Raw genomic sequence first — 18,613 nt, 5'->3', positions numbered from 1 at the left:
CTTACAGCCCACCTGGTATTAAGTGGTTACTGGAGCCCATAGACATCTACTAGGTAAATGCCGCCACCCACCTTGAGATATGATTTCTAAGGTCTCAGTATAGTTACAACGGCTGCCCCACACTTCAAACCGAAACGCATTACTGCTCACGGCAGAAATAGGCAGGGTGGTGGTACCTACCCGTGCGGACTCACAAGAGGTCTTACCCCGGTAATTACGCAAATTATAAATTTGCTGGTTTGATTTTCATTACACGATGCTATTTCTTCACCGTGGAAATCAATCGTGAACATTTGTTAAGTACGTATTTCATTAGAAAATTGCTAATTGCTTGCGGGATTCGAACATCGTTACATCGTTCGAAAGCAGCGGACATCTTATCCTTTAGGCCACGACACTTACCGCATTTCAACTCATTTCATTTCTAGTTTAAATCTATTATTAATCTCATAAATAAACCTCATTATTGCGCCCCACCCATTTCACTTTTTAGCTATTGGCTTTTAACAGACTTTCATGGCTGGATAGTTCATTTCTTTCACTTTTCTTGTTTTAAAAAAAAAACTACCACAACAACATTTTTATGTCAAATGTCAAGAACACGTGAAAACGTGTTGTACAACAAATCAACCAAAATTGAATATGGTTTGATGAAATCCTGAAAGTTGTATTAAATTAATTAGAATCCGTTAAAATGAACAGTCTTTCATTAAGAATTAACCGATCGGGGTTTAATAAAAATAAAAATAACTTCGTTTTCGAACCGGTTTTAATAGAAAATATTTGGAATGAACAAAATAAAGGTAAGTTATTTATTTTCATTGTTAACATTCAAATTAAAACATTTTTAATAGCTTTAACTATGAACTATCATTACAATATATGACATTGTGTTTAATTTTGTAGATATGGTTAGTGAATTAAAACAGAAATTCATGAAGTCATCGACTACAGATGAACAACTTAGTGTACTAAAGGAAATATTCGAAACATTAAAATCAGAAATAGACATAGAAACAGTTCATTTTCTTGGGCTAGTATTTTTACAGGCACAACCCAAACATCCAGTAAAATGCTTTCTCTCGAGGTAAATATGCATCATAATCATATCTTTTTTTTATTGACATTATTAAGGCTTTTTTATCGATATTAATAAGGCCGACGAGTAACCAATCTAAATAGTTTTCATACTTACGTATTCGAAATGATGAAATAATAATAATTTTAAATTAAATTAAATAAACAGAATCTTACTATTAATTCCAGAATTCCAGTATTTTATTGCCATAAAACAGAAAATTATGATACCTCAATTTTTTTTAGCTTATTAACATTTATTTTCTTATCTATGAATATTCTTAAATTTTTACCTTAAATATTGAGGAGATAATACAAAACTGAGCACATCAAAATTAATTCCAAAATTTTTAACTAAAGTATATTTATTATTTATAAAATATTTAATGACTGATTTAAATGCCAAATTTTTTTATCAAAACAAAGGCACCAAAATTCCTGTGCGGTTTCATTAGTACAATAAACAGAAATTGATCTCTGTTGTTGTTCTTCATTATAGGAAGTAGTCCCATCCTGTCATATAGCTACTTATAGATATCAATACTATTATTTATCTATTTTGTCCTTACAGGCAAATAACAAAACAAACGAAACTACAGCAACCATTTACAGAGACATTAGCAAAAGAAATAATATCTATAACGAGACACGAACATACTGAATATAAAAATTATGAAACCACAGTATTGAGAATATCTACTTGCATTGAAAATTTTCCGGCTGGAGCAAATGCTGTGAAATTGGTTGAGATGCATTTAATAGATTATTTTAATGGATGCTTGCAGTATTGTGTGAAGTCTCTCAGGTTTATTTTATTTATATAAGATTCAATTAAAAACTTCTAAGAGTGATGCAATTATGTTGGTGCTCAAATTACAAGTAGTCACCAATTTTTCTAAGGAAATACATACTTGACATATCGAGGGGTGAAAGGCATTTAAGAGACATTTCACTTAATATGCGATTTTTATCTTTGTAATTAAAGGTCCGTTTTATTTGGTATTAGCAACAAAATATTAGTGTTGTTAATTGAACTTCAATTAAGTTTACCCCATTCAAATAGCTGAAGTTTTTTGTCCTGAAATTTTAAATTTTAAACCTTAAATGGCTCTACTGCAAAATTGCAAATATGTCGCTTAAACCAAATAGCCTTTCACCGCTCTGTACGTTCTCAAATGACTTCCAGCATAAAGGAATAACATTGTGTTATAAAATTCAAATGTAACATATTAGAACATGATATTTAAGCAAGATGTTTTCATTTTTAGAGAGACTCCGTTATCACCAACAGAAAAGAATGAAATACACAACCTGACTCACTTAGCTCTACGATTATTGCTGCACATTGTACAGAAAACAGATTCAGAATCTGAAATCATCGTAACTAAGTTTAGCACAACAAGATTGTTTATCAAACAATTACTCTTTGACGATGAAGTGCCTATGGACACTAAATCAGTATGTGGAATATTGTTCCTGTCACTACACTGTTTGGAAAATGGACCAGATTCTTGGCTGCAGGTTAAAAAGATTTGTATTATTTTTGTTGGGAATAAGAGGTATACTTTGAAACATAACATATTACACTTCTGTTTAGAATATTACCATTATGACTTTGACACAATCTTGTTATACCCTGTAAAATAAAATGAAGGTTTTATGCAACAGAGTTCACGGTTGACAGCCAGTCAGTAGCAACCTGCTCTCAAGAACATTATGAATACAGTACATATTGGAACAAACTAAAATGCTCCTTGCACTACCATTATACCATACAATAACATATTTTATTTACAGATAATTCATCCGGTCATATCGGATGTTAACCTCAGTGAGTTGTTAAGTGATGAAGCTTCCCAACTAGCACTATATTCGGCAATAGCTACAGTTGTGAGTCCTGAAGACTTGGAGAAGCAGATTGTAGATAATACACCTGCAATCATACAATTAATTAACAGTGTTTTGCTGATTGGAGAAAGGTATGATTTATTTTGGCACTTGAGACTCACAAAAAGGCTGTTTCTGGCTGTGTTATGTTACCTTGAAGCCTTCACCGGTTTTAATATGAATGGCAGCCTTTGAGTGCATAGTAATCATTCAGCATTGTATAGGAATAAAACCCTCAATACAGTAACACAACCTACACATTGCTACCACTCACAAAGTTCTGTGGTATGAGATACAGCTTTTTGTCGCACTACATGTGTTAAATGGAGTACATTTCCATAAACACTGAGCATTCAAACAATATATGAAAATGCATACAGTACAATACAAATACTGAAATAAATAAAACTTTAGTATGAGGGAATTACCTACTAGTTTTTGCCAAATACTACTTAATTTATTTATTTGGGAAATAAATTTGTAGAAAGTCAACATGTTAATTCTTACAATAAAGTACTTATTATAGGGAAATAAGTATCATTATGAGAAAAAAATATCTTAGAAGCAAACTATAAAACCAAAACAAACAAAAAATAAAATTGGTACATGGTAAAAACTGATTGAATGAATCTACATCAAAGAATGACCATGTAGGATCAATGATTAAATTTATTTCACAATTTTCAGGAGCTCATCAGAATCATCGTTCTCTTTAAGCGTGACTAGAACAGTGTTGCAGATCAGTAAAATGTTAGACAAGATTAATAGTGACGAACTAGGACAAGAAATGATGGAGAGTCTATTTGTGTTCACCTGGTCGCACCTGGAGCATTTCGTGGACAGCGTCAGACACCTGAGCGCACAGATCATGGCGTGCCTCGTTAAATATTCCGTCAGGATGAACAAACAAGGTTGTCGATTATGCTTATAGACCTAATTTCAAGTTTGAAGTTTCAATTGTACTACAAAATGACCCCCCCACCCTTTAAACTGGAAAGTGGAATTACTTAGCCCACCCACCCTAAGCCATAAATACTGTTACAATTAAAAATAAACAAAATATTACATTTGAATTTGGAATCTGTCATTTTTATATGATTGATTGAGCAACATTTTAACAAACAAAATGACCGTATTTATGCTCAAAACTCTAAGGAAACTTCCCAATTAGTCGACAGAGTGCAAAGTGGGCACTATCTTACTTCAGTGATGGTTTGGTGGGGTATTAGCTATGAAGGAATGACTGAGCCATACTTTTGTGAAAAAGGTATCTGTTCTTGATTGTGAATTTCAGACTGTATTTCCTTTGTGATTTGTTTTCTTAGGTGGTTTGTGATGTCTGCCGTTAAATTACAAATACTATTGAATTCTTTTTGGTTTTAATGCAAAATAATATTGTACATAATTGCGCGTCTTGTAGCTGTTGAGTCCCGTTCAGAAGTGAAGGTGGTTGTCTGTTGTGTCCGCGCTGCGGAGCTCGCCGGTCCGCCGGTTTGCCGCCCCCTCCCGCGCCGCGCTGCCTCCGTCTTTCCCGACTTCGCGAAAGAGGAGTTGATGCGTAAACAGTATCAAAACATCGGCACAAGTGTATCAAGATAACATTCTTGAGAAGATAGTGAAGCCCCTTAACAACACCATGTTCAATAATCAAGAATGGTCCTTCCAGCAAGACTCGGCGCCAGATCATAAAGCTCGGTCTACGCAGTATTGGTTGGAAACGAACGTTTCGGACTTCATCAGAGCTGAAGACTGGCCGTCGTCTAGTCCTGATCTTAATCCGCTTTATTATGATTTATGGTCAGTTTTAGAGAGTACGGCTTGCTCTAAACGCCATGATAATTTGGAGTCCCTAAAATAATCCGTACGATTGGCAGTGAAAAATTTTCCCATGGAAAGAGTGCGTGCTTCTATTGATAACTGGCCTCAACGTTTAAAGGACTGTATTGCAGCCAATGGAGACTACTTCGAATAAGCTTTTTATACTTTAAATTGTTTTATATTTATGTATTAAAATAACACACTGTAAAAGTAATAAATGTTATTTGCAATAGATTTTTTTTTCCTTTGTCTCAGTATTTATGGCAAGACTAGGTAGATTGCTACTGGCAGGATTTTCGGATCGGCACGGTCGCATCGCTGAAGGACGCGATATCTGGCGCGTTATCCCTTAAATCACAAATGTCTCTACGTAGACAATGGGATCCTAATTGTGATACTTATAGACTCCTAACATCATGAAGACCGTGAGCTCGCCTGATCGTACAATAAAAAACATTGTTCCAGGTAACACAAAAGCCCTAGCGAATCTGATCGAAGCCATCAAGTCTGTGGACAGGGACAGAAAGAGTTTCTACCTGTGTCTGACGTCACTCATTGCTGAGCTCGGAGCGGACGGCGTCATGGCCCGACTGAGCGGCGTCATACCCGACACGGTGAACGCTCTCGGCTCGCAGGCGATCCGGGCCAGCGTGAGTACTCGCTCGTAACGATACCGACGCAGAAAACCGAAAACTGTATAACTTTAAAGTCCGAACTCTCAACTCTCATTTCAAAAGGAAATTTTTTTTTTTTTTATTACTAGAAAATACATTTTTTTTATTTGACATATTATTATAATATCTAGCGTGGGTTGTGAGGGACCTGGTGAAATTTGGAACTCCAAAGGGACACTCATAGGCCCAAGGTGTTTAATGTCGTCCTTGTAACGTTTTTATAGTCGACATGACAAAATTATTATATACTATTAAAATATTAAAATTGTTATTAATTGAACAGGCCACGATAGCATTGGAGAGTCTCCTGCAGAAACACGCGCAGGGGTCGACGACCTGCGACCTGCACGAGCACTGGGTCCGGCCGATATTGAGCTACGCTTCCAACAACGACACGGATTCCGCGATCTTGAATATCCTGGAGGGCCTGCTGGCTAAAGCGATCAAGCTAGATGAGAACCTCATGAATTACATGTGAGTTTAAATTTGTCGCTACCCTCATGAACAATTACGCTTCGTGCTACGCGATTTTGAATTGTAATAAATTGAAATGTTGATCTATTTCTGTGTATCAAATATATGACGATTGTAAGGCAATTTGTTAAATTAAAAAAAGATTAAAATTAAAAATTTAAAAACTAAATTGTGTTACCATAAATGATAGGTCACTAATTCAAATGTAATATTTGTTTTAACGTAACCGTATCGTTGTCCGGTCTGCGTGTCTCATTACAGCAGAGGTCGGGGAACCGGGGTAAATTACCCCAAATGGGGTAAAATGAAATTTTGGGGGGGAAAAATGAATTTTTTGTGAGTAAAAAGTATATATTATTATTGAATTGAAACTTCTTTAGAATCGTTGTGATTTCAAACTCGATGAAACGAAATGAAACGAAACGAAAAAATAATATTTTCTTTTCAAAATTATCATGGGGCCTATAATATGAAAGAAGAAAAGAAGCGATTTCGTTTTATTTTTTTCTTCGCCATGGGATATTATCAACTTACACAAAAATATTTTAGGGTAATAATTAAAAAAGTTCGCCGACCGCTGCATTACAGTATACCGTACATCGAGGAGTCTGAAAATTCGAGTAAGGACCTGAAGTGTGTGCTGATGTTGCTGAGCGCGGCGCGGGGCGCGGGGGGCGGGGTGGGGGGCAGCGACCGCTGGAGGGGGGCCGCCCCCTACCCGCTGCTGGAGCGCGCCGCAGTCAGCGCCGCAGACGAGGTACTGTATAGTGCCGTCTACTTATAGTATACAGAAAAAACGTGCAACTTGGTGCACGTGAATGAAGTGAAACTTCTTTTTCGACGTGTAGTTTTTTTTTTAACTTGTGCTGATAGCCTTGAGAGGCTATTTCAGTTTCACCCTAAGGTGTAGGTGAGCTCACGGGGCTCGAACCGGAGTGTTGCTAACGCTGGCCCTAGCATGAGCAGTGCTTCGCAGAACCTACCACCGGATCGAAAACGCGACCCACTGAAAAGATCCGGCGAGAAACTCAGTGGGCATGTGTAGTATTGACAGGTGATTTTCTTAATTTTTCATCCTTAAATCAAATTGTTGTTGTAATAGGGAATGCCGTGTATAAGAGATGCGACATCTTCAACATTTATATTATATATATTTTAAATTGCAGATAGAAAAATAAATATATATAATTAAGTTTTTAAATATTTCATTAAAATATTGGACACTACTCGTTGCTAACGCTCGCGCTGGCCTGTAACAGGTATACTACGCGCATGCGCTCGAGTGACACGCATTCACTCGAGTGCCACGCATTCACTCTCGCTCTGTCTCTTTCTATTCCCTCTCCCCAGGAGCGTTAAACGTTTAACGCAACCTTGTTGGAAGTTGTATTAGAAGTTTCACTTCAATAAATGGCGTCCTCGCATAACGCAACGATTTTAACCAACGTCAAAAAAGGTTGTATGTTTAATTGTGTGGGAATAACGAAGAAGCGAAGGTCTTCCACCGACCGGGTGATATTGCTCGGTAGACCGACGCTCCGAATGTAGGGTAAAGCCGAGATAGATGCCCCACTTTTTGAAATAGTCATGTAATTTTAAAAATATTGATTTTATACGAATAATTTCTATTAATGTAGTTAGCTCAGTCCTCTATGTTTAATTAGTATACATTTTTTTTAACTTGTCAAATACAGATTTTGCAGAAATTCGTTTTTCGTAGAACCTTTTTTTGGAGGATAGATGCCTACCTGTATGGATAGTTGCCCCACCAAGAAAATACTGAGCAGGATAGATGCCTGCAGTGCAGGATAGTTTCCCTTTATACCGTGTAAACGAAAAAAACAAATATTAAAAAGTTCTATTCCTAAAGCAATTGTCTCCAAGAAACATGGGTCATAATAATACAAAATATTTAGTATTTTTATTTTTTTTATTTTGTATTTTTAATGTTTATAATTAGAAGATAATTCTCATATCACACAAATGGTCATAATTAAATTTTTAAAGCGTTTGTTTACTAAACTACAAAATTTTAAGTTTCAACATGCATTATCATATTTTTTTATTAAATAAAATTTTACAAATATTTATTCAACAAAAATATAAATTCTTAATTGATTATAAAATATTCACATTAAGTGCCAATGTGTACATTGCAAAATCATATTTTTTTATATTAAAATAACACAATAAAGGTATCTTTATTTTGTCCATATGAAGTTAAACTGGATAGTGCTTTTAATTTTCCACATCTTCGACATCATTTCTGAAAAACACGTTTCATGAAGCTAGTTCTGAAACATTAAACATTGAATCCAGTCAGATTGCGAATTCGTATTTTTATAGTTTTCAAAACATTCAATGCAGATATTTTTACGTGCGTTTTAGGTATCCCTTAGTTATCCCTTAGATTTCTTTAGGGGCCAATCTATAGTTTTATTTCCTTTCATTTTATAGTTAAGTGGATTGTCTTCATCTTCGCTGCTTGAACTGTAAACCATTTGTTTGTGTTTTATGTTTTCGTGGCATATTTCTGCTGTATTCTGAAATAGCAGAGTATGGAGGGATAGATTGCCCCTAAGGGCACCTATACCCCAAAAAATCAGGGCAACTATCCTTTATGATAAGGATAGATGCCCAATTTTTTTGTAAATAAATTATAAGCATAATAGCATTTATTTACACCTAGATGCAGACTCAATAAACCAATATATTCACGTAGTAAAAAATATAATGGAATTTTACACTAATTATAAAGTTATACCACGCTAAATACTAACCTTTAAATCTTTTACGTGTTCGGGAAATTTCGCGCGGAGAAAATTTGATGCACGAGGAAAACACTTCGTCACCAAGCGATTGTCAAATGGTACATAAGATATAGGGTGACTGTGGTTCCTACTTATTCAATTAATTTTTTGTCACGAGTGCGGGAAGTTAGGTTTTTAGAATATGAGGCATCTATCCCGCTGCGGCATCTATCCAGGTTTTACCCTAGTTGTTCGGAACTTGTTGTGCAAGCTTATCTTGATAATGTCGTAAGCGAGATTCAGGCATCTGTAAGATATCTTGTGTTCTGTGACGGCTACCAGCCACAACAGCTGTGTACATTTGTTGAGTACGTTAGTTAAACTCTACTTTATTTTTGGACTGATTTTGAAAATCCGGTTTTTTTTTCAAAAGTCTTCTTCTCTAAAAGGGAAGATATGAAGACTTTAATAAGGCCCGTCGTATTGTATGGATCAGCTTGTTAGACGACTAAAGTGGCGGATAAAAAGCGATTGCATGCAGCAGAGATGCGAATCTGAAGTCCGAAAGGAAGTCTGAAAGTGGCACCTGTTACAGAGAAGCTGAGAAGTGCACGTTTGGGATGGTATGGACATGTGATGAGACAAAATGAAAATGAGGTTGGTAAGAAAATGTTAACTGTGAATATGGAAGGATTTAGAGGAAGAGGTAGACCTAAGAAGAAATAGATGGATTGCGTGAAAGACGATATGTGTATGAGGGGAGTGAGCGAAGAAATGGTATATGATAGAGGAGTATGGAAGGAGAAAACATGTTATGCTAACCCCAGGTGACTGGGAGAAGGGCATGAGAATGAATGTAAAGTTGTGATTAGTTATGGGCTTGTAGAATGTTTGTGATGATAAAATTTAATAAAACTCGGTGGAGAAAAAAATCACGTTGTTCTTTTTATTATTTTGTATCCGCAATCATTACAATCATAGATATTTTACATAAACAAGAGATATTGTGCCACAGATAATAGCAATTTTTTATATTTATTGGAGTCTACACTTCACAAAAGTCTCATCTCACTCCAGGTGAATGTCAGTGTTAAAATTGATTGATTCGTTTAAATTACGGTTAATACCCGTGATATTATTACCAGACCCGGATCCTGTCTCTGTCCCTGGTGGTGGAGTCTCCGAAGTCGACGGAACCGTTCACCCCTGAGGAGCTGTCGTTCGTCCTGCACTACCTCAAGTACAACATCAACGCGCAGGCGCCGAGCTTCCGGCAGCTCACCCTATCGGTCATGAAGAAAGTAGGTCCTTTTTAATACGCTTTTATTAGCTTCAGACGTATGTATGTTAGTATGTAACGGAATCTTTGAACATGATTTTGGACCCCTTCAAAACGTCGGATTAACTCGAAATTTGGTATACTTATTAAGGGCCGAAGACAATTCAATATTTCAAAAAATATATTGAAATACTAATTGAAATTCAACTAAAAAATAAAAAAGAATAGTTTTATTTTCTATTTTTTAGTTGAATTTTCTATAAAAGCGTGTTTTGTTAGTTTTTTTAAACTATTATTTATTATGTTTCATAGCACAGCCAATATCGTTGACTTAATAAATGTTTCAACATCTGTGAAGGGGCACAAGTGTTGGAAAATGAAACAAATCCCCTGAACGTAGCTTCTCGGGTACTTCCAAAAAGTCCACCGGAACAGTTACAGTAAATAACTACCGTTTTAGTGAGAATTTATTTCATTCTATCTAAACTTGTTTCACAAAGCTCACTTTATTTTTCATTATCATCATCATTCTTTCCTATTACCCTCTGCTGGGGTGTAGGAATCGAGTCAAATCCTTCCATTTACATCGGTCTTGGGCAGTCTGTTCTAGCTCCTCCCACGTCATGCCCAAGACGCCTAGCTCCTGCTCCACCGAGCGACGCTAAGTTGCTCTGGGGCCGCCTCTCTACCTTCCTTCCTTCCTTCATTTTTCATATTATCACTACATAGTATAAAACAAAGTCGCTTTCTCTGTCCCTATATCCATATGTATGCTTAAATCATTAAAATTAAGCAACGGATTTTGATGCAGTTTTTTTTTAATAGATAGAGTGATTGAAGAGCAAGGTTTATATGTATAATATTATAACATCCATTAAATAGTGGAGAAATACTGTTATCAATAATAAATTACAGTTCCCTAAGCGAAGCGAGGGCGGGTCGTTAGTAACAAAATATAAGAAAAAGATATAAGACTTGTCTTAAAGGTCTCATTACCAGCCCATAAAATCTTTAAAAAAAGCTGTTAAACTTGGTCCTTTTTGGGAGCGATTTGAATTGAGGTTTGACAAGCACGACCCTATACCGACAGTTCATGAAGCGGCTGGGGGACAGCTACGGCGCGCTGCGGCGACGGCGCCACGCGCTTTGCGCCCACTACGCCGCCTTCCTGCCCGAGCTGACGCAGCTCTGCGGCCGCAGCCTCCTGCCCGGCGCCAACTACAGCCGCCGCTGCGTCGCGCTGCAGATCCTCGTCTGGGCCGACGCCGTGTATCCAGCAGACTGTCCCAGGTTTCTTGATTGACTTTAAACGTTTACTCACGTAATCCCAATAATACAATAATCTATATATTAATACGTGAAGCAAAATCTTTGCACCCCTTTTTACGAAAATTGCGCGGACGGAGGAGTATGAAATTTCCCACACATATAGAGAATATAGAGGATGGCAGAATGTTAAATTTTTTTTAATTAGGCATAAAACTATAATCAATAAAAAAAATACACACACTACGATATATTTGACACACACACGCATGCACACACTTTTCACACAAAATTTTCTTATTGCTTATAGTCTGTAGTCAAATTGAGAATAGGTTAAATATTGTTTCTCTCTAATAATATTTGTCTAAAGTGTAAAGTCTTGGCGCAATCTGTGATTACATAAGTAAAGTATAGTATATAATAGTCTTTGACAATAGAGTCATAATAGTGTACAGGCTTATAATTTCAATTAATTATAGTCAGTATAATTATAGTAGTATGCTATTAAGTTATCAACAAGGCTCAATACAAACATTCCTTATGTGAATATTCCAATGTTTCATCCAGGTCATGGGATCCCGAGTTCGTGGAGAAACTGTTACTACATTTGGACGACAGCTACGAGAGTAACAAAGCAATGGCTCTGAGTATATTAGAGAAGTGTCCTCCAGAGATATTAAAGGTGAATATATCTTACAGTAGATCAAGGCGCAGTGCATATGTTATATGAAAATTCGCAAGTGGACGCGAAATGGTATCTCAGAGACTTTTAGAAAATAGGTTTTGGTAGGCAGCAGCTTGGCTCTGCCCCTTGCATTGCTGAAGTCCATGGGCGACGGTAATCACTCACCATCAGGTGGGCCGTATGCTCGTCTGCCTATAAGGGCAATAAATAAAAAAACCCCAGGATATGTTATTTTATTTGATATTCCAGGACAACAGCTACTCCACAAGTTTGAAACTATCCGACATATTGGCTCAGGCCTCCTCGCCGAAGCCGACGGACTGTGTGTCGGCGGCCTACAAGATGGATCTACTGAGGAAGAAATTACCCGAAAATATAGTTCAAGATGAAACTTTGTAAGTCGAATTTCATTTTTGTTATAATATAGCTCATGGTTCCGCAGTAGCCGAAATTCGACTATAATAAAGATTTTTTTGGCGGAAAGTGCGGAGTGAAGTTGTGTGATTTGTATTATTTTGTCTATTTAGTGTCTCTTCAGGTTTCAATTTGTAATAACGGTTGTTTATTAACTGTTTAGTATCTGTGAAAGTGCACAAATGTGGGAAAATGAAACAAAACTGCTGAACGTAACTTCTCGGGATTCTCCAAAAATTCCACTGAAAAGTCTCAAGACCACCATTTTACTGAGACTATCTTTCATCCCATATTAACTCATTTCATTTCATGCCTTGTTTCATATTAATCAACTTCATTTCATTTCATAATATCATTTTTCTTATAAAAAAGTTTTCAATAAATTAAAATTAAAATAAGACTTCACCTAAAGCTTTTAGTTACCTGGTCATAAAAAAATGGGAAAATATATCGTTTTGAAATGGGAACAAACTCAGTGCTATATGTTGTCTCTCAGCCGCGGTCCGGAGCCGGTGACGTTCGCGCTGGTGCAGGGCGTGGCGCGGGAGGCGCGGGCGCGGGTGGCGGGGTGCGCGCGCGGGGTGCGGGCGGGGTCGCGGCGGCCCCCCTACGGCGCGCTGCGCTGTCTGCGGCACCTGCTCACCGCGCTCGACCCCCAGTGAGTACTGTACCCCCTGCCGTGCTGACGTCCTCTCTGAAGCGGGTGGCAGAACACAAGTTAATAGAAAGACACTCGAATCTCGTTAACGACTTTTTCAAAGCAGGCGTTTTCAGAAGGCATTAACAGACCGCTATGACCAGTGGTCGGAGTAGGTAGATTGATTTTATATACATACTTGCGTCAAGATATTGTAATATGGACATGCCATTTTATCTATAATGATTATTTTTAAAATTTAACAAAAAATCTTTTTAGTTCTCATCGGATACAATTTCTATATTTGATGAGATAAAGTAAAAAAAAGCCCTGTCTAAGTTTTGTCTCATACTGACAAGCGTCATTTCTAATTCAACAGAAAGGGACAAAATACGGTGTAACTATTCCAAGGTGTTTTTGTATAAAATAAGATACTGATTTCTTTCACTAGATTAGTATATTAGTAGATTAGTAGATTAATATTATTAATACGGTTTTCAAATTAAACACAGATTCATGCTAATTTTAAAATTCCAGAACAAATATCACAATAAAAATGAAGTTCCGGTATTTTGGAGGCATATCCATATTATCCTCTACGTTTGACGTCAACGACATCAATCAATCTACCTACTCCGACCTCTAGTTATGACTGTCGATACTTGAACCACTGTACCATGGTTCACTAGCGGACTAAATAATAACAATAATAATGGTTAGTTCGAAGTAAGTATCAGTTGAATTGAATATTTTAAATGTATTCAACTGATAATTATGTTTAATAAATGTATCTTTTTTAATTGATTGATTTTGGTATTTTTAAGTATGTTTCAATGGTACTGTGTACACATATGCACTGGTTGTTGTCTGACATAATGTAAATCATTCATTCATTCATTCAAAATATTCATTCATTCATTGGGACCGTCGGTGCAGCAAGCACCTTCACCGTCCATTTGTCGTCACCATGACCAAGAGATGTTTCAGAGCGATATCGGAGGACGAGAGGTGGCGGTTGTTGATGGGTGACATCATCAACATTTGCTTCGAAGCGAGCGAGGCCGTGGCCTGCGTCGTCAACAACTCATCGCCGGAAGGTGCGTACGACGTCTACTGTCAACAATCAAGTCGATACTGTCCTGACATTGTCAATGTCCGTAGCTTGGCAATGACAATATTTTTATAAGCCCTTTTAAAAAAAAGTCTTTTTACACTTAACACACGTGTGTGAACGGGTCGGTAAAGCGCATATATGTCACAAAGTGAATACTGCCGCCGGGACCAAATCCGCTGCTGCCGACCATGAGCACTCGTCAACCATTCGTTTTATTTTAGTCACAATAGTTGTTGTTGTTGTAGTCCTAGGGTACCCCGCTGGTACATAGGGCCCTCACAAGTTGTCTCCAATTGACCCTGTCTTGCGCTTGCTCCTTGACATCACTCCAGATGATCCCGGCAGTCCTCATCTCACTCTCCACGGTGCGTCGCCAAGTGAGTACAGGGCGACCAGGTCTTCTCCTGCCAAGCGGTTGCCACTCAAATGCGATTGATGCTACGTTGTCTCCGCTGCGCCGTAGAATGCGTCTTATCCAATGCCATTAAGTCACAATAGTTAACGTATTAAAAATAATGTTTTGTTTGTATATCATAGGCCACCTACCGATGGACATGTCGGGGGCCGTGGTGACGGAGCAGGGGGACGGCGGGTGAGTGCCGGGCGCGGGGGGGGCTCCTCCGGTCGCGGCGTCCGCTCACTGTCGTTGTCGTTGCAGGGGGGCAGCGCCGGGCGGCGGGGGACACGTCACGGCGCAGATGGTGCTACTCTGTGCCTGGAGGTCGGTGAAGGAGGTACGACGCCGCGCGACTGCCCTCTCTACTTGTCTATATTAAAAAAGTAATGGTGTTCTAATTGGTCATATAATTTGAGCATACCTATTTGCAATTGGTAGGTTCTGGAAGATCTGCTACAAGCATTGTACACAAGTTTAGCAATGACAAAAAAAATTGTGAAATATTACTAGATGCATATTTTCTTCTTCTTGTTAAACATTTATTTATTTGGGAACAACAACAGTACAATACAAACATATAATATTTAAAAAAAATTAAAATGTGTGCAATTCACACGTGGTAGAAGTGAAACCTTCCAAAATTAAAATACAATTATCCTAAGCGTCTTAAGTATATGTAAAATTTTGTCATTAGTAAATAATTGTAAGGTAGCGCCCTCTGTGAATTGATATTTTAATTTCACGTATAATCCTAAATTAAAATTCACTACAAGAGCTTTCATACACACGTTAGTATTAAAAAATCTCACAGATGGCGCTGTATTAAATAGTATGTATATTTCTGTCTCATTCATCCTACACATTTTTGTATTTGTGTCTCTTACCTGTCGTTTTTTCCGTTGCATCCGGTTTGAAATCACAACGATTCTAAAGAAATTTTCACTTCAAAAACGTAAAACAATAACCCAACATGTTTCTGCCATCAAAATTAAATAAAAGTAGAAAGTGAACAAAGGAAGAAAAAAAAGAGAGATTTAGAAATTTAAGTTTGCACAAAAAACAATACGTACATATTATTATGTACATTAACTTAAAAAAATCACCTTATAAATATTCCAAAATAGCATTTCTATAAGCTACAACTGACAAGCAAAAAATGTCAGCATTAGAGAACTTGGTATCATATAATTTGCAAGATCTACGGAGAAAAGAGTAAGGTCTGTTTAGAACGTTTAAAACATCTATATATTAATACGTGAAGCAAAACCTTTGTACCCCTTTTTACGAAAATTGCCCGGACGGAGGAGTACGAAATTTCCCATACTTATAGAGAATATAGTGAAGTAGTGCAAAATGTTAATATTTTTTTAAATTATGCATGAAAAAGTCATTACATACACTAACCATGTATTTGACGCACACACGCATGCATACTACCTATTTGCTTATTGTCAAACTTTTCTTATTGCTTATAGTCTGTAGTCAAATTGAGAATAGAGTAATATTGTTTGTCTTTATTAATATTTGCCTAAACTGTAGTCTTGGCGAAATCTGTGATTATAGATGTATAGAAGTTTTTAACAATAGAATCATAATAGTGTACAAACTTATAATTTCAACTAATTATTGAATTTCGACCACTAGGAGACCACTAGTATAAAATAAATCAGCCCGTGTTCGCTCAGGCGTCGCTGTTACTGGGCACCATGGCGTCCCGGCTCACCGTGCGCGGCGAGGGGGGCGGGGGGGGCGGAGGCGGCTCCCTCTCCCCGCGCCAGCTGCTCGCCGCGGGGGAGCACTTCACCGCGCTGTTGGCGCAGACGAAGCACCGCGGCGCCTTCGAACAAGCCTACGTCGGGTTCACGCAGCTGCTGGCCAGGTGAGCGCCGCCCCCACCAACATCGAATAGTACCGAATCAAAAAGATCATTTGATCAATCATTTTGAAGTCGTCGTGGCCTAACGGATAAAACGTCCGATGCATTCGTGTTGAGCGATGCACCGGTGTTCGAATCCGGCAGGCGGGTACCAATTTTTCTAATGAGATACGTACTACGATAGGAATAATATGGTGTAGTAAAAATCAAAGCCGCAAAATTATAATTTGCGTAATTACGGGTGGTAGGACCTGTTGTGAGTCCGCATGGGTAGATACCACCACCCCGCCTATTTCTGTCGTGTAGCAGTAACGCATTTCGGTTTGAAGGGTGGGGCAGCCGCCGTAACTATACTTGAGACCTTAGAGCTTATATCTCAAAGTGGGTGGCACATTTACGTTGTACATGTCTATGGGCTCCGGTAACCAGTTAACACCAGGTGGGCTGTGAGCTCGTCCACCCATCTAAGCAATAAAAAATCGTATTGTTGTATCGCGTCAGATTGTGGCGCTGCAGAAACCCGGCCCTGCACGAGCTGCCGCGGGGCTGGCTGGCGGCGCTGATGCAGACCATCGCGGCGGACGACAAGCGCGCCCTGTGCGCCACGAGGCGGAGCGCGGGGCTGCCCTTCATGATCCAGGTCAGTGTGCTTAGTGCGAGTTTTTTAACTACTCGATCGCGTATTTTTTTCCCCTTACCTCTTCGCTGGTAGCCTAAGGAGCTATTCCAGTTACGGTAGGTGAACTCACGGCCTCAACCTGAGAGAATTTGCTAACACTAGCCCTAGCAAGAGCAGTGCTTCGCAGAATCTACCACCGAATCGGAAACGCGACCCGCTGAGAAAATCCGGCGAGAAACTCTGTGAGCTGTGTCTATAGGTTAGTTTTCTCGTCAAACTCTTCGTCGTAATCGACGAGCTCGATGAGGACAGTGACCGATACTTGAGAGGCAAGAGGAAGACATGGTTCGGGCGACAGCGGCTTTGCGTTGCCCCGTAGCGATCGGATAAGTAAATAGCGGCGGCCACCACAACAGGGTTATCGTGTCGCGCTACTTTTTCAAAGTAGCGTTCTGACTCTTCCTTAAGATACTTACGTATTAGTACTAGATTTAGATCGTCGTGAAGATCTACATTACTCACATAATAGCGAGGGCTATCCCCCAGAAAAGGGATTGAATTACCTGGAGGGAGTTAATGCGTGTACGGGTCGCGTGAGCGAACACTCCGCTTACATGTAATAAGATCTATTAGGTTTTTGGTTGAAAAACAATTCAATTTAAAAGCAATACAAACTTATTTATTCTCTTTAATTACCTACACAACAAGAACACTCAATTACAATACAGTTTACTAAATTGCTGCCACCTATAGTGTATAATTAATGTAGTTTAATTTTCATTTTATATTTCGAATAAGATCGAGTAAAAGTTATCTGAAATTTGCATGGAGTTGGAACAGAATCCCTAGCGGCAAACGTTATAACGTACCTACCTAGTCTTATTTTGTGTTAGCGAAATGCGTGTTAATTTTACGATCTCGTAATCGAGTAACTTTATCGAAGTGAGTGCCTCGATAACGAATGACGATAGTTTGTGCGAGCGCGAATTACAAATTAGTGGATTTTGACAGTTCGATCGAGTACTTCTTCACTTTCGAGTAAATTATAGTTTTCATTGAAAATTTTGTAAGGAAACTAACATCTCTTTTCTTGATTTTGTAGTGCTAAGTTGGCGTAAAGGTCTCGTTACCGGGCCATAAAATATACAAATATCGTTGGTGATGCCTTAAGAAAGACAAGGCTCTTCATTATTGAGCATTGTGATGTGCCCACCTGTGACCTTTTTTAGCCACTTATGTTGATCAGACAGTATGTACAAATTTATAGAATCATACTAGCTTATGTTTTGCATAATGTAGGCATTAATTATGATACAATGTGGATTATGAATTATGATACTAAATATATATAGGTATGTATAAAAAGGATATATGTTTGATTTTTACTTTAATGTTATTAATATTCAATGAGGATAGTTTGTATCCCATGATTAAACTTTATTTTAGATCTAGGACATGATGATAATGAGAGAGAGAGAAGTTCTACTACAGATTTTATTAAAGGTAGGGTATTAAGGGATCAATTAGTTAGAAGATTATAATAATATAATAGTCTTTTAGATTAGAAGCTCATTTTTTCATTACTTCATTATTTACATTATTAAATTATTTTTTTCTTTCTGTTCTTTTAATTATCACTACAATCA

The 18,613-nt window shown here is 37.9% G+C and overlaps 1 protein-coding gene and 1 long non-coding RNA gene across 2 annotated transcripts in view; one reads left to right on the top strand and one right to left on the bottom strand.

The window, feature by feature from the left end:
* Positions 1-555: 555 nt before the first annotated feature.
* The window catches only part of LOC101741212 (tRNA (32-2'-O)-methyltransferase regulator THADA), a 39,766-nt gene continuing 21,708 nt past the window's right edge, over positions 556-18,613 (top strand). The window contains exons 1-19 of the mRNA XM_038017135.2: positions 556-803; positions 907-1,087; positions 1,649-1,882; positions 2,346-2,598; positions 2,875-3,056; positions 3,652-3,875; positions 5,248-5,432; positions 5,740-5,930; positions 6,519-6,687; positions 9,826-9,981; positions 11,050-11,249; positions 11,793-11,907; positions 12,160-12,305; positions 12,821-12,982; positions 13,949-14,058; positions 14,613-14,667; positions 14,734-14,809; positions 16,158-16,351; positions 16,850-16,988. Coding sequence (XP_037873063.1) covers positions 695-803; positions 907-1,087; positions 1,649-1,882; positions 2,346-2,598; positions 2,875-3,056; positions 3,652-3,875; positions 5,248-5,432; positions 5,740-5,930; positions 6,519-6,687; positions 9,826-9,981; positions 11,050-11,249; positions 11,793-11,907; positions 12,160-12,305; positions 12,821-12,982; positions 13,949-14,058; positions 14,613-14,667; positions 14,734-14,809; positions 16,158-16,351; positions 16,850-16,988 — 3,081 coding nt within the window. The 5' untranslated portion in view covers positions 556-694. The remainder of the gene's footprint in view (positions 804-906; positions 1,088-1,648; positions 1,883-2,345; positions 2,599-2,874; positions 3,057-3,651; positions 3,876-5,247; positions 5,433-5,739; positions 5,931-6,518; positions 6,688-9,825; positions 9,982-11,049; positions 11,250-11,792; positions 11,908-12,159; positions 12,306-12,820; positions 12,983-13,948; positions 14,059-14,612; positions 14,668-14,733; positions 14,810-16,157; positions 16,352-16,849; positions 16,989-18,613) is intronic.
* On the bottom strand, positions 9,605-15,531 carry LOC134200590 (uncharacterized). Its single transcript, XR_009975573.1, has 2 exons — positions 14,622-15,531; positions 9,605-13,018 (listed from the first exon to the last, which is right to left on the bottom strand). It is a non-coding gene; the product is annotated as an uncharacterized LOC134200590 (long non-coding RNA).

This window comes from Bombyx mori, chromosome 18, assembly GCF_030269925.1.
Source record: "Bombyx mori chromosome 18, ASM3026992v2".
Classification (NCBI taxonomy): Eukaryota; Metazoa; Arthropoda; class Insecta; order Lepidoptera; family Bombycidae; genus Bombyx; species Bombyx mori.
This window is presented reverse-complemented; position numbering and strand designations above follow the sequence as displayed.